At 35.2% G+C, this 22,272-nt stretch overlaps 1 protein-coding gene and 1 long non-coding RNA gene across 10 annotated transcripts in view; both read left to right on the plus strand.

The window, feature by feature from the left end:
• The first annotated feature begins 3,411 nt into the window (after positions 1-3,411).
• On the plus strand, positions 3,412-6,844 carry LOC149034040 (uncharacterized). The gene is made up of 2 exons (XR_016182805.1): positions 3,412-3,587; positions 5,702-6,844. It is a non-coding gene; the product is annotated as an uncharacterized LOC149034040 (long non-coding RNA).
• Positions 6,845-11,207: 4,363 nt separating this feature from the next.
• The window catches only part of LOC113683474 (1-phosphatidylinositol 4,5-bisphosphate phosphodiesterase beta-1), a 40,153-nt gene continuing 29,088 nt past the window's right edge, over positions 11,208-22,272 (plus strand). For all 9 annotated transcript variants that reach the window (XM_089193367.1, XM_089193360.1, XM_089193365.1 and 6 more), the window contains exons 1-8: positions 11,208-11,888; positions 12,243-12,320; positions 12,589-12,657; positions 18,661-18,887; positions 19,868-19,921; positions 20,634-20,718; positions 20,948-21,048; positions 21,873-22,039. In XM_089193367.1, the coding sequence (XP_089049493.1) occupies positions 11,796-11,888; positions 12,243-12,320; positions 12,589-12,657; positions 18,661-18,887; positions 19,868-19,921; positions 20,634-20,718; positions 20,948-21,048; positions 21,873-22,039 (874 nt within the window). In that variant the 5' untranslated portion in view covers positions 11,208-11,795. The remainder of the gene's footprint in view (positions 11,889-12,242; positions 12,321-12,588; positions 12,658-18,660; positions 18,888-19,867; positions 19,922-20,633; positions 20,719-20,947; positions 21,049-21,872; positions 22,040-22,272) is intronic.

Genomic DNA, 22,272 nt, shown 5'->3' on the forward strand with positions numbered 1-22,272 from the left:
CGAAACGAAACACATCTCAGACCCGACAAAGATTTTAAATAGGTAAAAGATAAGGTTAAGGCTCTAGGCGTATGGCTCTCCACCAACCCCAAAACCACTATAGAAGCTAATTACAACGAAAAACTAACCAAAATCAGAAACGGCTTAAGCTGCTGGGAACTGCGCCGTTTAACCTTATTAGGAAAAATTACAGTTTTAGAAAGCCTTATTGCCTCTCAACTGGTTTACATCCTGTCCCCTCTGCCGTCCAACCACAGCGCTCTAACAGAAATAAATAATATGTTCTTCAATTTTGTATGGGATGGCAAGGGAGACAAGGTAAAGCACAACATAATGATCAACGACTACGAGAACGGAGGGTTAAGGATGATTGATATCAAAATTTTCAACAAAGCTCTTAAATCAACTTGGGTAAAAAATATCTAGATCCGGAAAATCAAGGAAAATGGAAACTTTTGTTTGACTATGAATTACAAAATCTAGGTGGTGTCGAATTTTTTCGTACCAACCTTAATAAACAAGATCTGTTAAAAACTATAAAAACTGCAAAGGCCTTTACTTCAGAAATACTCCACATCTGGTCAGAAATCTCACTTGAAACTAATTTCTCCTCCATTGATAAAGGCGCAAAGTCTATGGCATAACTCTCTTATACGTGTCGGTAACAAACCTGTATACTATCGTTCATGGTCTGTAAAGGGAGTTAAAACAGTGGGCCATTTGATGAATGATGCGAATAGTTTCCTATCTTTCTCTGATTTTAAAGAGCTTTACGACACTAAAACAAACTTCCTTACTTTTCAAGGCATCTCATCAGCTGTTAAGGCCTTACAAAAAAGCAATGAAGCTAACTTCAACAGCTGTAATACTGCATACGAAACTACCTTCGACACCTTCCTAAAGACGACAAAACCAAAAAGACTAACATATAAAATTCTGACGAGCAACAGAATGCATGCTCGAAACACCAGATAATGTCGACTGGATGGCAGTTTACAGAACTCCTTTTCTGTGCACAAAAATCACAAAATTGATTGTTTTTCAATTTAAGCTACTGCACAGAAGACTAGCCACCAACACTTTTCTTACCAAGGTAAACCTTAGGGACAATGAGCAGTGCACTTTTTGTAAAAGTGAGAAAGAGACTCTCATCCACCTATTTTGGACTTGTGATATATCCAACCGTTTCTGGCAAGGTCTTAAACAATGGATAATTAACCTTGGAGAACCTTTCGCAGAAATTTTCAATCTATCGCCATTTATAGTACTAGGGCTAAAGCCACACAAAAACAAGAAACTAAACTTCCTTTTTGTGGTCACTAGATATTTTGTATGGATATGCAGAATGCGCAACATCTCTCCGGAAATAAAAACTCCCCCTCTTCTTCTCACATTATAATGCATAAATCATTATTATAAGAAAAACCATGCTTAAAACAAGCACAACACGCATTAACTTAGTGTTTTCTTTAATTCTGTTTACATATAATTTGATGTTTGTATCCTTTTTTCCTGCACTTTTTTGTTTTCTTTTAAACTACCTTCTTTTCTATAAATTGTGAGTAGTGCACTCTGGCTGTAAACGCTTTTTTGTTTTTTTCTTTTCTTTTCTTTTAATATATAGTTATTTGTTTAGTCGCTCTTCAACCAGTATTGTTTTAAATATTGTATTGCACTGTAACGTACGTATTTGTAAAAACCAAAAAACGTAAGCTATAGATGTAACTGTACTGTAAGTTATTTTCTGTAGCCGTGATATAAGTAATATAGCTGTAATTAAAGTAATATAGTTGTTTTTGTATTAAAAAATAAATTAAAAAATTTATGAAAAATAAATAAAAATATTGTGACGGTCAGATTTAAAAAAAAAATATTTACCCCGATTTTCCATTTTTTTCAACAAATTCTAGAAAAACAGGGTAAAATCTAAGAATGCATCATCCAAATTGAATAGATCCCAAGTTGCCATATTCAATCTTCAACCCGATTCTCCATTTTTTTTCAATGAATTCTAGAGAAACGGGATTAATTCTGCGAATTCATCAACAAGTGGCTAACCGATTTACCCCGATTTACCATTTGATCAGTGGATTCGAGAAAAACGGGGTACATTCTGAGCATTCATGTTACAAGTGAATAATACCCGAAGTTCCCATATGCTATCTTTACCCCGAATTTCCATTTTTTTTCAGTGAATTTGGCAAAAAACGGGGTAAAATCTGAGAATTCATCCTCCAAATAAAAAGGATCCCAAGTTACCATATCCAATCTTTAACCCGATTTTCCATTTTTTTTTCAACGAATTCTAGAAAAACGGGATAAATTCTACGAATTCATCCGCAAGTGGCCAACACGCTAAGTTCCCATATGCCATCTTTACTCAGATTTTCCATTTGATCAGCGAATTCTAGAAAAACGGGGTAAATTCTGTGAAATTCATTCTTTAGGTGGAATATATCCTACTGACTTGCCATAGCCAACTTTACCCCGATTTTCGATTGGATCATTTTGTGAATTTGTCATAAACGGGGTAAATTATGACAAATCCACCCAAACGTGCAATAAATCCAACAATGATCTAGAAACAGTACTAAAAAAAGAACAGCTAAAATCAGCGGGACCGCAATAAAATCACATCACAATCTACTACTTCAAATTTTTACGGAGGGCTTAGTGCGATACAGCAAAAACCTACAATATTTAAAATAAACAACCAAAGGCCAAACTTCTGTGATTCAAGGAAGACTTCGTGACGCGACGCAGACAAATTATCACAACTTTGACCTCTCAGTCGATCTCACCTCCAGCAGATCAGCGAAGCGTCAAAAATATATAATTTCATGCCGACGAACCATAATCTATGATCTTCAGCTATTAAACAAAATAAAACAATTGTGATATGACGCCACATTGTGCTTTTGTCTTAGCTTGTGTGTAAAATGTTGTCAATGGGGTCGCAAGTCGAACAATGAGGACAGTAAATAAAGCAAGACTGCAAATAAAGTGTGAACAATAACGCATCTTTTGGTCGAAAGTCGCTTTGTTATTTACGTAGCGAGTTATTCTTCCACGTTTAGGCTATAACAACGATGCGATCACACGGCGCCAACGAAGGAACGATAGAACTTCAAAGAAAATAATGTGAGAGGCCAATGATCCGGTTCGCAGTGATCATGCGAACAGCATGTTTTCCTGAGATCAGTTACCGGAAAATACTGGTCAAATTTTCCACTTATCCCGACCCCCTCGAATAAGTACTTTTGCTTGAAGACATAACTACAACGGAGTCTCTTAACCAGTCCCAAGCCGCGTGTCGCTCGATAGATCACAGGATATGATTGGCCACTCTATCACATTACGTCAGAGGACATATCTGCAATGAGAGGACATAAGTGCAACGGTACAGGTTATCTGGGGTTGAAAGAAAAACATCAGTGACCACGTGACTTCGTTTCGAAGGCGAGCGACTGGTGACGATCTGCTCTATCTGATTATCCGGCTAAAATGGACCTGAAGGATGAAGTTAGAAGTTTGGATCCTTACATGCGACGGAGAGTCCGATTTGTGACGATATTTTGCGGAGTCTGGTAAGTCCGTTTTATGACGTATATATGGAAGAAACTTCCCCATTAATAAGTGGAAGCAAACGCTTTTCTTATTGCCGTCCTTACAGACTATGACTGTTTACAGTTTGGCAAATTCATCCAAATTCTAAAATTCCTATAGTTTTAATCTTAATATCAAGAGTTGAATCCTATTTTCGTTAACTTTTGGCGTATGAGTTTTCATCTGGTGTAAGTAATTTGCGATTTTTCAGTCGAATGCTACTGTAATTTTAAAAGTAAATCATCTGTTTAGAAATTAATGTACGTAATTGTTTTCTATGGTGTCGCCACAAAGCGAATAGACGAAAACACTCAGCATTGATTGCTTTTTTGTTGGCTTGAATTGATATGGGAATGACTTCAGTTGACCCTGGAGTTCTCAGCATCTGGCCACCCCCTCTAGCTAAATCATGCACGTGGGTATCACTCAAGCATATACACAGGCTTAGAGCTCTCAAGTTGTTTTGCTGCCAAAGAGTGAGATTTTTGCCCGTGAAGCTGTCAGTTGTGATGCCGCGGGTTTCATCCCTCTGGGGGTGAGGACAGGGATAGGAAGTCTAGCTAAGAGGTGTTTTCCTCTATTCTGAGCAATAGTGGAGAGAGTACATCTTACTGGTCTGCTGTCACATACTAGTGTAACAGTGGCTCAGCAGAAGAATTTCCACTCTTAGAAAGAATTCAGAGCAATTTCAAAGAGAACAAGGAGTATATTGTATCAAGAAAGATAATTGATTTTTATAAGTATTTACTAAAGCAACAGTTTGTTATCTCAAAATCAACAGTTTAAGTCATAAACCTGAGATATGTGTGAAATAACTGTTTCAGCATAAGAGCATTACATTGAAAATTGTTTGCATGAGTCTCCTGCTCAATACATGAGGCTTGAGATCTCTGCAGTCTGACAGGTTTGTTGACTTACATTAACCCTTTAACTCCTAAGAGTGATTAACATGTAACTTCTCCCAATAATATCTATATGTTATTCAACAAACAGGTAATGGGAATACTCAAACTTATCAGTTTAAAGATATTATCTTGGTCTAACAATAAATTATTGTAACTAATTTAGAAAGAAATGTGTAGGAGCAAGAGGGGAGAATTAACAATTTGATCTTGCAAGCTAAAGGGTTAATTTTACGGTGGATAAGGAGAGATTGCAAGTGGATCCCTTCCAGGAGTGAAATATTTGATTTAATACAAATCTGAGCAGCCAGTGTGAAACTTACCATGTATCAGTCCTGAATTTATTAGCAAGAACATAAATCTTGTCTTAGCAGCACTGACTGAATCCTCTTTGTCCCTTGAGGGACACCTGGGTATGGTGTTCACCCAATGAAGCTGCAATGAAAAATTCAAATCTGGCCATACCATCTTCCTACTAAAATCTCCTTTGGTGGCTTGATAAAGATTTTATCACTCAAAAAATGATTTTAATTGTTCTCTTGGGAAAAAAAGGTTATTTATAGCAAGTGCAGTAGATATATGATGTGAACCAAGTAGACAGATAAATTGAATTATGCTTGCATAGCAAGCAGGGTATGTTGCAAAGCAATGCACCCTTCTAGAGGGGTCAGGGGTCATGCTTACCCAGAAAAATATGAAATTTGAAACCCTCAGTGGCATCATTTCCAGCATTTTGGGGCATATTTAAGTAATTTTTTTTTAGCCAGATATTAATGTCAGAATCAGTTCAAAAATACTTATTTTCTATCTGTCATAACAATTCAGAGAGTAGCCTGTGCAAAATGGTCTGATAACCGGCAGAAAATATACTGCTGACCAGCTTCTAATGACAAACCTGATAATCTATAGCTGCATTAACCCCTTAACCCCCTAAGAGTGACTAGCATCTAATTTCTCCTTACAATATCACCTCTGAATCACACACTAAGGTCATGAGAATTTCAAGGAAATGATACCCAACAAAATATGCTTTTGATCAGTACACAAATTCTCATTGTCAGCACCTTAGGATATGTATAAAGTATGGAGTAACAGTATGGAGAATATGCATACTGATGTTAGGGTGTTAAGAGTTAACTGATCCTTAATAGGCTTAATTTTATTACTAAAGTATCATTTACATGCTTTACCAGGGGTGGTGTTCTGGTGTTAACTGCTGCAGGCTTTCAAATCTGTAAACCATGGATGGACAAAGTTAGATTGCAGAAGGAAGCATTACTTACAACAACAAACCTTGAAGATACAAAAGATGGTGACTTATTGACAACATAACAGAGTTTTATGCAATTTGGGATTTTCTGGAAGCTTGTGTCTTAACCAACTGTGGGTACACTTTTTCTGTTTGCTAAATAAGACTTTTTTAAACAACCATAAGAAACTGGAATAGCATGGTAATTGTTTATGAAATGCAGCAGAACACATTCAGTTTATGTGTTAAAAGCAATTCAATGATGTGAATTGGAATTGGGAGAACAAGGAAGTACGAGATCATTTCAAGGCGTTGGAATTTTGGGTGTGGAGAGCGCAATATTCTTATGGACTTACCTATGGTAACAGTAACTGTGAAAATGGTTTTTTCTGACACTTTGTATTTTTACATGGAGGTGTGATTTTTAAGTCTGCAAGGCAGCACATGTTCAGGAATTTTCAGTGGAGATGGAAAACTACAGATGTATATTTAAGAATGAGGCATTTAGATGTAAGTTTGCAGAAATTCTTCATTTGCAAAAGTTGTTAATGAATGTGGATTGGATTACAATCACATTGGATTACATTCTCCCATGTTGATGGAATCACCTTTCTCATGGCTTATTCAGTGCTCCAAGCTGCAATTGTTTTGGTTGCTATTGAACAGACTAAGAGACATTAAACCAAAGAATTGAGGTATCAGTTGAAATTAAGTCACTGTAGAAAAAAAAAACACCCAATAAATATCATTTATGTGAGTTGAATCTAAGTTCTTTTGATAGCTGCAATATCGTAGGATTAAATGGACTATATGAGACTCTACAGCAGTGGCCAACTCATCAAAAAAAACAACAGCATGCTGTTTTCACCAGTTTTTCTATTCCTAGTGCACTTGCTGGAGTCATGAACTAGTTCCTTCAGGCCTTGAGATGTTGCATAAATCTCTGAAGGAAAGTGTCTTACAATTTCTTCTGGCACCCAAAATTTATTTCTAGCAACCTTTTTTAAGTTTGTAGGTGACCACTTTCACTGTAACTGAAATGATTTGTAGAATTTTTTTTTTTTAATAAACCTTTTTCCATAAACAACTGATGATGCTGTAATGGGCAGCTGTGCCTTAGCTGTGCCTTAGCTGTGCCTCAGCTGTGCCTCAGCTGTGCCTCAGCTGTGCCTCAGCTGTGCCTCAGCTGTGCCTAAAAATCAGGAGAGTCTAAATGCAGGCTCAACAGATGGGGAAGGGATTGTACAGGTAGTTGTAATTGGCTGATAACTGGATTTTATCAAAACCCTTATAATTTGAGCATTAAAAGCACAAGGGTCTGGTGCATTGTCACCCAGAACAGATTTGGAAATTTATGGGCTTTTGAAAATTGCATGAATTGTGGTTGTCTTTAAAATAATTGATAGAAAATTCCTTGATAAACTTTTTAAAATCTTTCAGCCCAATCTTAAATGAGAGTTTAGACCATAAAAGGTATAAAGTTGGCATGCTGTGTAACCTCCCGTTACATCCCTCAATTAAGAAAAAGATGACTGAAGAAATCAAACAGGGACAAAGCTTGTTTGTAACCCTTTGACCTCTAAGTGATTAACACCCAATTTCTCCTTACATCATCACCCCTGAATCACACATTTAGGTCATGAGATTGAAAGAAATGATCACCAACTTAAGAAGCTCTTGATTTTTAAACAAATTCTCCTTGTCAGCATGTTAAGAAATGTAGGAAGAACAGTATGGAGAATATGCATACTGATGTTAGGGTGCAAAGGGTTAAGTATGTCACCTAAGGAGTCTTGTAACTCGTTTGGTGTCATCATTAAAGATAAACAAAAAGAGGTCAAGTCTGCACCTTATCCACTTCTTGAAACATGAAGAGAGTAAAAGTATCACTACTTTCCCTGTACCCCCCTTCCCTTTAACTCTTTAAGTCCCATAAGTGATCTAGGCAGAATTTCTCCTTATACTATCAGTATGATATCAAGCAGACAAGTAATGAGAATAAAGAAAAACATCAATTAAGGGATTATTGGTTGATCCAATTCCAAATTCTCCAAACTAGCATCACAAGAATTGTAAGGCAGACAGTAAAGAGAATTACTAAATGAAATCTTGGGAGTTAAATGGTTAACCCTTTACACCCCAACATCTGTATGCATAATATTATTCTCCACACTGTTCAAGGAGTGCTGACTAGTCACTAGTACGGGTTTAAGGATTAAAGCTTCCTTGAGAGTTCTCAACTACACTTATATACTCCTGAGTGGAGAGGAGGCCTGGTGAGAGTAAAGTGTTGCGCAAGAGCACAACAAAATGACCAAGCCAGGTCTTAGAATTAGACCTCTCGGTGAACAGTCTAGCAAAATAATCCTCAGACCATGGCATTTCCCACCCTTGAGAGAGGTGGCCACCCATTTACTGTTGTCAGCTGCCCTCCCAGACAGAAGGCGTAAGTCCACTTGTCTCTCAGTCCTAGAAGACTTTTTTAAAAAAAGTCATGATATCTGTATATGACTCCAGGTTTAGGTGCCTGGCGTTAACCCTTTAACCACCAAGATCTCATTAGTAATTCACCTTACTGTCTGCTGTACAGTTCTTGTGATGTTAGTTTAAAGAATTTGGTATTTGATCAACTTGTAATTCCCTAATTGATATTTTTCTTTATTCTCATTACTTGTCTGTTTTCTACTGTACTGATATTGTAAGGAGAAGTTCTATCTTGGTCACTCATGGAAGTTAAAGGGATAAGAACAGGTTTTGATGACAAGTTTGATCAGGAACCCTGAGAGGGGGTCCAAGGTGCTGATGAGAGGAGATTACTTGTGAGGATATCTCACTGAAGCCTGAAAAGATAAAATGCTACATAAAAGTTACATAGGAAATCAAAATTAAGCTAGAGAATTCTGCACAGTAGCCAGAGAATTTTCTTAAAAAAACAAAAAAAAAAGGGAAAACTGACCAACCAGTTTTCACAAACAAGACAAACATGCACAACACCTGAGTTACAACAGCTCTTTCGGTTGTCAAGCTTAGCTCAAAGGTTGTCAAAACATCAGTCACTCATACTTGTACCAAGGGGGTTTGTCTTCAGCAAGACTACTCTTGCATGGACAATCAGACTACTTTTATGGATTACATGTTGCCATCAATAATTGTTGTTATATTTCTGCATAGAAATGAAAAAAAAATTTTTTGCTTCTCTAAGTAATACTTGCTCATCGCTTTCAAACTGGCCAATCAGCATGCACAAAAAGTACTATTTTCATGTGCATTATATACTAATATAAATTAATGAGGAGGATAATCTTCATGTCTGAATTTAAAAATAACACAGGTCATTTACATTAAGTTCAAGAAAGCTACTTAATAGCTGGAGAAATCTCCAGAGTCTGCTTCCTAATGAACTTCTAAGTGTGGAAGTTAATAGAGAGACTTGATAATCTTACATATGTTTTGTTCATTTGAAGTGGGTTCTATTTAAATTTAAATGATCAAAGTTATTATTGAAATGCATTTTGGTTGTAATCTGTCACTGTTTCTTCCAGCATAGATAAAGTATGCAATTTCCTTCACCACTGTCTGAAAGAAAATGAATTATTTAGTGTAATCCTAAGTAGCACTCAGCACTCTTCACTGCAACTGTTTTAATCACCCATCTAGACAAAAAAATTTGAGGAACTAGACTATCAGCCTAAGTTGCCTATTTGGCAAATTGCAATTGAGGTGTTGTAGCAAGCCTTAATGTTTTTATCAGTTGGATTTGATGGTCTAATGTAAAACTGAGATCAACATTTTCATAAAATCTGGGGAACTAGACTATCAGCCTAAAATGCCTATTCGGCAAATTGCAATTGAGGTGTTGTAGCAAGCCTTAATGTTTTATCAGTTGGATTTGATGGTCTAATGTAAAACTGAGGTCAACATTTTCATAAAATTTTTTTGGTGTATTATTGTTTTCCTTTACAAAGATTTTCCTATTTTCCCTGGTTTCCATTATCAAAGAAGGGAGTGTCACATTTTTTCTTTTTTACTCCTGGTGACCTTTTAATGATTTTTGGTCTTGCAGCTCAGTGAAAGGAGAAAAGATACACTTTAAATTGTCAGGGGGGAATGGAAATTTTATTTTTTGTCTTATTCATTTTAAAACTAAGTACATTGAAAACTAAGTTATCAGTTATTGTTAGAATATATTTCTTGCTTTAAAGAAAAATGAATTGTTTTTCCTATGTCCACATGTGAATGAAATTAAATAATTCAATATAGCTTCCACCCATGTCTTGCATTTAAATATGAACATTATATAGTCTTTTATTTTGACAAGTAAAATGTATTGTGCTTGAGGGATAATCTTTTGTACTGTATATTACAGTCATAAAAGATGTCTGAGTGCATGATTTTGTTTTGAAAAATTTCAGAATAAAAAATTAATTGAACATTGCCGAGTAATGCAGTAGCTGTTTCTCTTTGCTTACAGTCAAAAGTTGAGTTTAAGTATAGCCTGAAGAAAGATGAAAAAGAAGAAGAAAATAAATAAAGATTATTCAAATAACATTTTAAGAGATATTTTTGGGATGAGTTTTTGTGATTAAATTAAAAATATGATTATTGAAGAATATTTGGATTGGTAGTTCAAGAAGTAAGCCATAACAGGTGTAAATAGTTAGCTGAAAAAATCATTTTTGACATTCTGTTATTCCTTGAATAAGTAATAAGAAAAAGATCACTTATTACAAGACACTTTTTTGACAATTTTTGTAGTTTTTTGTCCAAATAAGTGGTTTGGTGATATTTCTCAGAGATGTTATTGATAACTTTTGTTTGTGGCCTGTTTGATATACAGATTTTAATAGTTTGGGGATAATAAGCCGTTTCCAATCTTTTTCTTCTTCTTTTTTTTTTCCAGCAGGTGTTTTTCTCAGGAGCCGCCATGATTCAAGTTTCTTTCTTCTTTATATTCTTTTGAATTATGTAGTGGCTGGGTATTCTTCATAATTAGCATTTATGTGTCCCACGATCTTTCCTGCTTATGAATATACTAATAGATGTAGTTTTTAAAACCATTTTACTCCAATTAACGATCTTTCTTATTCCTTCTCGATATTTCCAGTGACTGAGGGGCGAATCACTTTACCAGAAAATATGACTTAAATGTATTTAAGTTCCGATAAAAGAAAATCAATTTTAACCTCGTGCGAGTAGAACGCTTTATCACAAAAGCTGTTATTTTTCATTAGGGAACAAACGGCTCAGAGTGTGATTAATCTATGAGCTACTTGAAACTGGAGGAAGTACATCCGTTCTATTTTGTTCCTCATATCAGCAAGAGAACTTATTTCCCAACGTTTTAACTTATTGCGCGTTCTTATGACAGTTAAAATACAGCAACATTCTGACTTGAATTGTTAATCAAATTTCTAATGAAATTTAACGAAAGTATAAACTTAAGTCATTTTAAAAGCTCTTGGCCGGATCAGCGAAACTCGAACAATTTCCTCTGCTCGCTAACCTTTAAATAGGGTGCTATATTTGTATGCCACTATCCGCTCTTTTGTGTTCTCCGCGACACATTTTAAAATTAGACTTTCCCTAGAAGAAACGGCGATAGGGAAACTTTGAGCCGTACATTTTCGTGGTTAAATGAGACTGACGTCGAATGTTTTAGTGCCACCTTTTATATTGATGATAATAATCATCTTTCTCAAATGTAAACAAACTCTTGGTGATATTTTATAGCATGTATGTTTTTGGTTCATTGCCAGCGCTGCCAAGAGTCGATCGCATATAAATGTTTTCTCATCAACAACGTGCTGTTTTTTTTGTTTGTAAATAACAATCGCCCGGAGAATGGCACGATTGCCAAGAAAAGAAGCGACATGAAGAAATCCTAAGCAATTTTGTCGCTTTTACCCCTGTCTGTGTGCTGAGTTTAGAAGTTCTGCAAACTGCATTGTTGGCGTTTGACGGCTTGACCAATCAGAGGGCACTATTGGCCTTGCAGTAATTCGGCTAAAGCCGTCAGTGTTTTGAATTGAGCTAAAAACATGGCGGGCGGTGAAGCCGTTCTGGAGAGGCTCACACATCCCGAGGTCGCAGATTTTTTAATTCGAGGAGCAAGATTCATAAAATGGGACGAGGTGCGCTGAAAGGTTTTGATGTCTACTTTGTTCAAGAGATTGTGTTTTATTAGTCACGCTATAGTTTATTTTGGAATGTTGTTCCTTCGATCTCCAATTTCAATGGGAAATATTAAAAAGGACTATAAGTAATCTAACATTAAGCCGATACCTTTCCAGCTGCCTCGGCATATGAGGGACTTGCCTGGTTTCGTGTTTTATGGTCGGAAAATCACCATTCTATTCCACAGGAAGTTAGGCTTCTCGAATTGTGTTGCGAAGCCGACGCTGTCGAAAGAATTGTCTCGGGGCTTCACTTCCTCCGACGGATGCCGTTTTAAAAAATATTTTTGGAACTTTTTTCTTTCCACACAGGACTCTACGGTAGGACTGCAATGTACGGTGAAGGTAGACCCGGCGGCCCATTTAATCTATTGGAGAGCCGAAGATAAGGTGAGCGGTCTAAATAAACCATGTGCAATGGTATCCCGAGTACAAGCTTAGTAAAGGAAAATTTCTAGTCTGCACATGCTGGTTGCAATCAGCTTTTTCGTCTGGTTATTCAGATTTTTTTTTCGGAAATCGAGCAGGGTCGCCCGAATGGCGGTTCTCGAAGTGATATTTTTATGACAAGTACTGAATTTATTGCCATGATGATATCTTTATAGCTATGCACAGTTTACTTTGCTCTTAGTTCACTTGAGTCTTTCATTTTTTACAGGAGACCGATCTGTTGGAGCTGACTTCTATTCGGGATATCAGGACAGGAAAATCGGCGAAAATTCCAAAGGTTTGTTTGTGGGGTTTAGTTAAACTACTCCCTGCTAAATTCAAATACGCAGACAATTTTCGCGTTTACAGCTATTAATAATTTGTATAGTAGTGAATCGATGATATATTTAAATTTTACGCGCCCTACTTCCACAAACTTCTTAATATCGTGTAGAAATGAACCATGAAAGATCTCGACCTGAGTAAATTCTGTTCATGATATCTGCTTCAGAGCACTTTTGTAAATAAACAATAATTCCTCTCTCGTTCGTCTACGTCAATATCTTTCCGCGAGTCCTTGCACTTGTAAAAAAATTCTTTAAATGCTAATTTCAACTTTTTATTCGCCCATTAGAATTTCAAATTTTTAGCCTTTGCAGTTTGCACATATATTTCCCTACCGCAGAAGGGTTTCACTTCAATCTTTGTAGTTTTTGTCGCATATACAAAACCTTAATCCATTGATTAAAATCTTTTTGTTCGCCTAAGTCGAACATAAACGCGGTTTCAAATGGAAACTGTGTTTTCCGATGTGATGTTTTCGTCGTGAGTAATTTTTGTTTTGACTCAAGATAAAGTTTGTTTCTAGAATCCAGGTTTTTGTGTTAAACAAAATACAGACTGGCAGTCTTTTAATTATTTACGGCTGGCCTTTGTTTTTGTCGCCTAGCAATAGATCTTGACGGAACTATCAAAAAATAATTCTTGCAGCCTTTTCAAATGGTGGAAACTGTTAAAATTACAAGTTCAAAGCTGTTACGCCCGAATAGTTTTATTAAATGTAACAACCCGCTCATTATTTTTGGAATATTCCAAAACTCCACATGATTTGCAAGTTTTAGCTTAATTGAAATGTGTTTGAAGACTTGATTTTGGATTAATGAAACGTGTTCCTCAGGTAAGGCAATGAAACGATCGCAGAGCAACTTATACCTAAAAATAGTTTTATTTTTCCGGTTGTTACAGTAAAAATTTTTTATTTTTAAGTGGCCAGCTAGCTTGACCTTACAGATAAGTGCTTTATTATTTGTTGTCTAGCAAAATATTTAAATCTTGTTTGCCCAATATATATGCAAATTGCTAGTTCCATTTTAAGGGATATTAAAGGATGTCAATGCCTTTAATTTGGTTATATTTCAGAAAATATATTTGTATAAATATCTGCACAAGTTCTGCTGTGAAAGGCAAGGAACATTAAATTGAGCTAAACGTGTGTTTCTTTACATTTTTGGAAAACCATGGATAACAAATATTATTATAACACTCACAGCATGAAATGTTTATCTTTTGAACATCAAGAAAGGCTATGCAGTTTAAAAGTTCTGTTCTTAATGAGAAGTTGTAATGAGCCATTTTTACATGACATTAGCCCCAGGGAAGACACCTTTATTTTCAAAGGACGCAACATGCTCTTATTCCTGAAAGGCATCCTATTAACAAAATTCTAGAAAATATCAAACTAGTTCTTGATTGCATGTAGGGGTTGCTACCACTAATGGTTTTAATTACATGTTCTATCTTTTTTCTGATCAATGAAGCATTTTATTTTAAATGAAGACTTAAGGTGTGACTTTTGTGAAATATGAATATTTCATTTTCTTGGTTTCAAGGCTTGCCACAAGAAAGTAAAAATCAAACTGCACTAAGATAAACCTGCTAAAAGTTAAATGCTACACATGAGGTGAATCACACAAGTTCCCCCCAAACTGTCATCCAATTCTTAGTGAAATGTGAATTAATTTTCAAGTATATTTCAAATCATATTTCTGTACTGGTGTTGGCATAGATAGAATATTTAATAAGCAGTGCAATGAATGCTGGCTTATCTTTTAACCCTTTGCAACAAGAAAGTTTACTTCAAAGTGTACTTTATTAGGACCTGTGTAGTCCCAGAGTATTTTCTGACAATGTATTTTCCAATTTACAAATTACTTTTATTCAAAGCACTTTGGCAAGCCTTCTACCATTCCTATTATTTTCTTTTGTACTGTATGCTGTAATACTTAAATTATTCTCAGTGAATTAAAATTATAAAATTTTTTCATGAGAACTTTTACAAGCATGTGTGAGGAGGCAGATCTGTGATGTTAGACTTTCTTTAAGAACATAGCCTGTAACACCAAATATGGCTTTTTGGATTATATGTTTGGCCAATTTCAGGGCAGTTCAATGACATAGGTTTAAGTAGTTTTAAACCTTATACCAAGGAGATGTGGTATTGAATTAGCAATCCAGGATTGCTTTTGGTTTGCATAACCTTGCTTTGTGATATGTACAGAAAACTCTTACTCCACCAATTAGTTTCAAAACTAACACCAATCCTGATGTGGACACCTGCATTTTCCCGTGCTACAAGCAGGTTGCCTGTCTTAACTCTTTCACTCCCAGATCTCACAAGTAATTCTCGTTACTGTCCGCCATACAGTTCTTATGAAGTTAGTCCAGAGAATTTGGTATTGGATCAACTAACAATTGCCCAACTAATATTTCTCTTTATTCTAATCACATCTCTTTTTTACTTCATATTGATTTTGTAAGGAGAAATTCTGTCTTGGTCACTCCTGGGAGTTGAAGGGTTAACTTGGAGTTTTATTGGCTCTTTATGATGTCAATGTTTGCTGTGATTGGCTGTTGTGATTGCTTAAATTCGATTTAGTTTTACAAAACTCTAGCAAAAACTGCTTTAGAAGTAATCAGTGACTATATTGCTTTTGCTCTACTGAACTTAATTTGCTTTATCCTCTAAGTTAATAAGGTAAAAAATTGAAACTAGTGATGATTAACACCACACACCATCCCACCACTTTGGGTGGGGGCTGAAAACCAAGACTTCTGCTGGAGTCTCAGTTCATTTTTCTTTCGGAAGCAGGATGGTATAGTGGCAAGGGTGCTCACCTCCCACCTCCTGGTCCTGCATCATTGCATGAAGTTTGATTTTGTTGTTAGTTCTCAGTCGTCCTTGCTTCAAGGGCTTTTCTCTGGTCCTCCAGTTTTCCTCTCTCTACAAAAGCAACATTCAAAATTCCAATTTGAGACAAGATCAGCCAGCTAGTGGAATGTCCACTGCTAAGTTGTCATTGTTATGTTTATTATTATTATTATTATTATTAATTATTTTGAAATTATTTTGATAATGGCCTGAGTCAGCTGGCAACTCCTGGGGGTTAAAGGTTTAGAATTATTATAGAAAGCTAACGGGTAACTTTTTTTTTCGAATTTTTCAAACAAGTTAAATTTCTGTCCACACTGGTAATATGCAATTAAAAAGATGCAATCTGCATCAGACAAATCATTATACTCCATAACAAGTGCATGTCTAAGCCAAAGCATGGTATCCTAGAAAAGATTACTAGTTTAACTGTTTGTTAATGAAACATTTACCTCCTAGCATGTATAATGAATTAAATTTGAAAGTAAAATATTAATGCTTCTCATTTTTTAGAGATTTGAACTTGTTAGCAATCTCATGCTATATTTTTTTATCTCAAGTGCAACATAGACTTTTTTCCTACCAATTTTTCAAAGGGTGCTGTATGAGATACATCTTTGTTTTTGTAAGTGTTAACTGTGAACCGTGTAAATACAATTGTGGTTTTTGTAGTTGTGGAATGTATAAATTTCTATACACTCCACAACTAAAGTTAAGCAAACCCTGTCAAGAATTCAGTTGCTCTTCTCACAGCATCTTACAAAAACTGATATTTCTTCTAAGTAAGAAACCTGACTGCAGGGCTCTTTCTTTATCACTGCACACAAGCAAAATATTTTGTTTGTCTTAAACATGATCAGTCATCCATAGAAAACATTATCTTCAATGAAACACTGGAATTTATTTCAGAGTAAAACAATTCTTAATCCCAACTAGAGAGTTCTATATACATGTATCAAAAGAACAAAGAAAACAGTCTGGCTGTTACTTATCAATCATAATCCTACAAACATGTTTTTGTCGAAACTGTTTTATAAATTTTGTGCCCCAAGGGACACCTAATTCTGAAATGTTGTTGTTCAGGATTTTGAAGTGTTAATTAACATATAAAAGGAATCTGTCAAAATACCTTTCAGAATAATTTCATGTTTTTCTCAAAAACCTTAATCTTGATGATAGAAGCTAAACCTAATCGGATTATTGACCTTATGGTATTTCTTATGCACATGCAAACGTTATTTCTAAAATTAACTAGTAAGTATCTCCATTAGTTCCCTTATGATTAAAAGATGGCTTTTGCAATTATCAACTTACAATTTTTCCATTTTGAACTGAATGCAAATTAATATTGCTAATATCCATTTTAACTGTTTTAGCCACTAATAGCTGAACTTTGGAGTCAGGTTTTGCAAAACTCTTTTGTCTTTGTTTTCTTAGTTTATCCACAGGACACTGTTCTGTTTTTAGTGTAAGACAATCAGAAGAAAAAAAACAAATTCCGCTATCATCAGTTTATTGTGTCAGTAATTGCCTTAAAGCAAAGAATTTACAAACAGGAAATTTCTTTGTGAGACATAATGGTTTTGACAGAGGTTAAGCCAACCAGAACCACCCACAGTTTGAGAACATTGCGGAACAAGCAAGGTTCTTCTGTCAACTTCAACATTTGGAAACTTAATCCTTGTGAAAGGGTTAAAACTGCTAGAAGTGCTTAACATGTACATTCTCCCTAAAATATATAGACTTATCAGACAGATGTTGATAACTGGATTTAACACAAATTCCCATGAATAATTTACGAGGAAATATGTAGCAGCTAGAGGGGAGAATTGACAATCAGATCTTGGGAGGTTAAGGGTTAACCTTGTCACTCCCAAGATCTCATGATCAATTCTCATCTCTGACATCAATACCCTTCGTATAATTTATTGTAGCTTTGAGAATTTGGTGTTAAGTCTAACAATATCCCCCTGTTGATAATTTACCATCTTCTCATTACCTGTCTGGTTGATAATGGATTAATAATGTATTGAAAAAATGCTCATTCAATTTAGTCACTCTTGGGAGTGGAAGGGTTAAAATCATTTTATCAGCACCGGAAAATAAAATTTTTAGCAGGTGGACTGAAAAATAATATTTTGTGTGGCAAAGTAGATAATTTTCTTTCAAATGTCCATCTTACTTTATGAGAACACCAACATGATCACAGAATGCTGGTTGCCAAGTTTTCTAAGTTTGTAGCAAATTTAGTAGCCAAAATGTTTTTCTGATATTTGCAATGAATGGGGACCAAAACACTTTCAATGTGAAAACACTTTCAACGTGGGAAGCTGTCAGGTCTTACACAGCTGTGCTCTAACAGCATTCAGTAGCCCTTGGCACCTTTCTGTAATTTGCAACTGGGGGATCTTAGTTTTTTCATAAAAGGCATTCACTAGGCATGCACCCTGGATTTCATAATTTCTCTGAGAGCACAGTCTTGTGCTACCTACATTTTTACCTTCAGTTGGTTGTAATTTAAGAAAATAATTAAATACAAACTTACAATTAAAATAATTTTTTTTTCACTTATTTTCTGCAAATGTTAAGTCATGCAGGATTTACCCTATAGGTACAGTACATGTATGTGATAGGCTCAGCAAACCTTTATCAAGAGAGTGTTTAAAGAACTGTGTTTACTTAATATAAACATTCTACTACATAACTAGATCATGAAGTGAAAGCATTTTTGTTTGATAATATTTGAAAATATAAAATTTAGCTAATCACCCCTGAATTTAATACTTAAAGGTTGCAAGAGTAAAGGAAATGATCACCAAATAAAGAACTTCTGCATGACTGCCAAACAAATTCTCCCAGTCATCCCCCTTAAGAAGTGAATAGAAAACAGTATGAAGAAAATGCATATCGATGTTAGGTTAGGTGTAATGCTTAGGGTAAGCATGAAGTTTTTGCTACTTGCCAAGGGTCCCTGGTTTGTTACTCATTGGCTATGAAGTTTTGTTGTTTGATTGATAGTACCATAATTCATGTCTAGATTTGAACATGGAATCCCAGGATCTATGAGTAATCTTTTTTATTTTTTATTTACAGGATAAAAGCTTGCGAGACTCTTTAAAAATTGGTGGATCGGAAGAAGACTCCATACAAGACAAGACTATTACAATTGTGTATGGGTCAACTTTAGTAGATATCTACTATGTGAACTTTGTTGCTCCTGGATCTGTGAACACTGCACGTGAATGGGCAGATGCTTTGTTTTGCTTAACACACAATCTCTTGGCCATAAATGCTTCACCTATCTCCTTCCTTGAAAAACTGTAAGTCCACAAATTGATTCAAGAGTAATTTTGAGTGACGGCTGTCAGTAAATATAATTTGTGGAACACATGGTTTAAACCTTGGCGAGGTTATCGTTTTGTTTTCATGGACAAGGAAATTAAATCTCACAGTTATTCTCTGCACCCACTCCATCCTAAGAGTGCAAGTTGGTACCAGACAATCTTGGCAAAAATTCAATGTTGACATTTAAGGCTCAGCAAAAGCTTTTATTAAAAAGCATTAGATGAAATTCCCTGTAAGATGGCCGAAGGCAATGGCGCAAGTGGGGCCTGAAAAAGCAAAATGGCCCCACCAGATGTGAGCTAAAATGAATAGGAAAAACAAGGGAAGCCCAATGGTCATATAATAAAATGCTTATTGACTGGTTCTTGCCAGGCCTAACAGGAAAATATTTGGCTCTCTGCCATGATCTCAAGCCAAAAATATTTCCACACAGCCCTCCCACTCAGTCGATAAGTACATATTATAGAAATCCTTCATGAAGGAGTAGCAGTGCTCATGGTCTTCTCCTGCGACAGTTTATATCTGAAAGCTATGTTTTACACTATCCTCATTTTACTAATTTGATGGTCACTGTTATAACAACTAGATAAAAATGTTTAGAAATAATTGCATAAAATGTTAAATTTTTTTGGAAAAAAAAAGGGTCTGCCAAGATGATTGTCCACAATTCTGGAATGAAGTTTTTTCCTTAGAAATTTGTGAGAGTCTGAGAGAAGTGTTCTCAGGCTTACAGGTGTTTATGAGTGATGAAAATGTTGGTAATAATAGCATCAATGACCAACAATATGGTATTTGTAATAGTTATTTACTAAATGTTAAGAGTTTTGATTTTTTTCCTATGGGATTTTGATCATTTTTTGTTTTGGTTTTATATTTTGTTTAGGGCAATGCTCATCCAAAACAAATTTCACTTAAAAATTGACACATACTTCTTTTATTTCATTTTGATTTACAGCCACTCTAAAATATGTGTCCAAACAAGTGGAGATGGAAAAATCCCTGTAAAAAAGTAAGTCCCTCTACAGTAGGCAGCATGCTCTAGTGAATACAGGACAGATTTGTACCTTTCCTTTATTCAAGTAAAAATAGTGATCGTGTTCATGAGCATTTTGATCTAGTTGAAGTTATTACGTAAATAAATGTCTACATTCTTGCCATTAGATCTTGTGAAGGTTAAATGTCTTATCAGTATCAATCATTAAAACTTTTATATTGTTGTTTCTCACTTATGATTATTGTGCAAAATGACCACTAAGAATTGTGCGAACGGTCCAAAACTTGTGCTAAAAGACTTATGCGAAAAGTATTTTGTGCAAAATGTCCGGTTACTGTTCTAGTAAGTCAAAGGAAAAGTGATTGCATATTAGGTTTCTTCACTCTTTAACTCCCAGAAGTGATTAACAAGCAACTTCTCCCTAAAATATCCATGCACTATCCTGCAAACAGATAATGAGAATACTCAATTAATGTATCTGGTGGAAATTGTTATCTTGATTTAACAGCAAATTCTCATAACTAATTGACAAGGAAATGTGTAGCAACTAGAGGAGAGAATTAACAATCAGATCTTGGAAGTTAAATGGTTAATATCAATAGGAGACAAAGGGCCAGTTGTCAGAGAAACTTCGTGTGAATACAGTATCTAGTGGACAAGTGAAGAGAATACAGAAACAAATAAATTAGGAATGTTTGAATTGACTGTGTTTCATTTTAAATTGCAGTATTTTAAAATATGTGAGTTCCAGCAAAGAAGATAAAAAAAGAGTGCTGGATACTCTTCAGTCTGTGGGTTTGCCTCATGGAAAAGTGAGTTGTGTCATTGATTTGCAATTTAATGTCTCTTCACATTATTTAGCAGCTGTAAAACTCACTATTAGAGCAATTTTCAGTTTTTCATAGAAAATGGTAGCTGTTTTTTTTTTCAATTTCTATCATAATAAAAATCATACTTCCTAATAAATGATTATACTAAATTTTTGTTTTAATCTAATTTCTTTTGTTCTTTTTTTTCTGCATTGCTTTGCTTCTCTCTCAGAATGATACTATTGCCCCTGATAGATTTAGTTTTGAAGAATTCTGGGCATTCTACAGCAGACTATGTGACAGAAAAGATATTGACAAAATCTTTGCCGAAATGTAAGTCTGAAAACCTTGGTATAATAATTGAATTATTAATAGCATTTACATCTATTCAGCTTTCTTACAACATCTCATTATGTACTATGAGAAGCAAAAGCCTTGGCACAATATATTATAATTACTAATTTTTGTTTTTGCTCTAACTTTCATCAATCTCCTCACATATCCCATTTCAATGTTGCCTCGCAAAAGTTTTTGCAGCATTTTTTAGTGAGAAAAGGGGTAAATTTTAAGTAGCTTATTAGGGATGAATTGCAAGGTTTCTATGTGTTATGTTGAGTAGAGGATTGTTGACCACCCACCAGCTAAGAGAGACATGCCAGCTACTTTTGCCACTCATTGTAGATTATGAGTTTAATAGAGATAAAATAAAATTTATGATAAAAATGAATGTGCATACGTGTAATTTGCTTAGAACCACTCACTAGTTTGGTAGTATTGGCTAATTGGTCAATTTCACAAGGTTGGGCTACCCTTTAGTATCTCAATCACAGTCAGTGTCATTTAGTTTCATATAGTACATTTTAATTGTAGAGGGGAAAAAAAATTGGTTTTCCTGAGCATACATCTCCTTAATCCTTTGACAAGCATCTGAGTTCTTATTACAACATCACCACTGAATCACACATTAGGGTCACGAAATAAAGGAAAGGATCACTAACCAAGAAGCTCTTGATTGTTAAACAAATTCTCCTTGTCAGAACCTTAGAAAATGTGTGAAGAACATTATGGAGAATATGCATACTGATGTTAGGGTGAAAAGAATTAAGGTGTGAGTGAGACTTGTTTCTGTACTTACATGAGTATTTATATTGACTCAGTGGCGCAAAGAAGAAGCCATACCTGACAGTGGACCAACTTGTGGAGTTTCTCAACAATGAACAGAGAGACCCTCGCCTAAATGAAATCCTTTTTCCTTATTGCACAAGTGAAAAAGCTCAAGCTATAATTGACAAATATGAACCAAATAGAGACTTTGCAAAGAAGGGTAAGTTGTTAGAGGAAGTAATCTGACAGTTGCACACTTTATTTTGAAATGATAATTGATGCCTGAGAAAATTGAATTTTACCAATAAAAGTAGTTCAAGCACTTTCCATTTTGTCAAATTCATAGCTGAGAAACCTTCAACTTTGTATTAAGTTTTTGAATCATGAGTACCTAGTAAATGATTTATGCAAATGTTTTCCTCACAGAAACTTTAGAGTCTTGGCACTGTTGAA

This window comes from Pocillopora damicornis, chromosome 14 (genome assembly GCF_964200805.1).
Source record: "Pocillopora damicornis chromosome 14, jaPocDami1.2, whole genome shotgun sequence".
Taxonomy (NCBI): Eukaryota; Metazoa; Cnidaria; class Anthozoa; order Scleractinia; family Pocilloporidae; genus Pocillopora; species Pocillopora damicornis.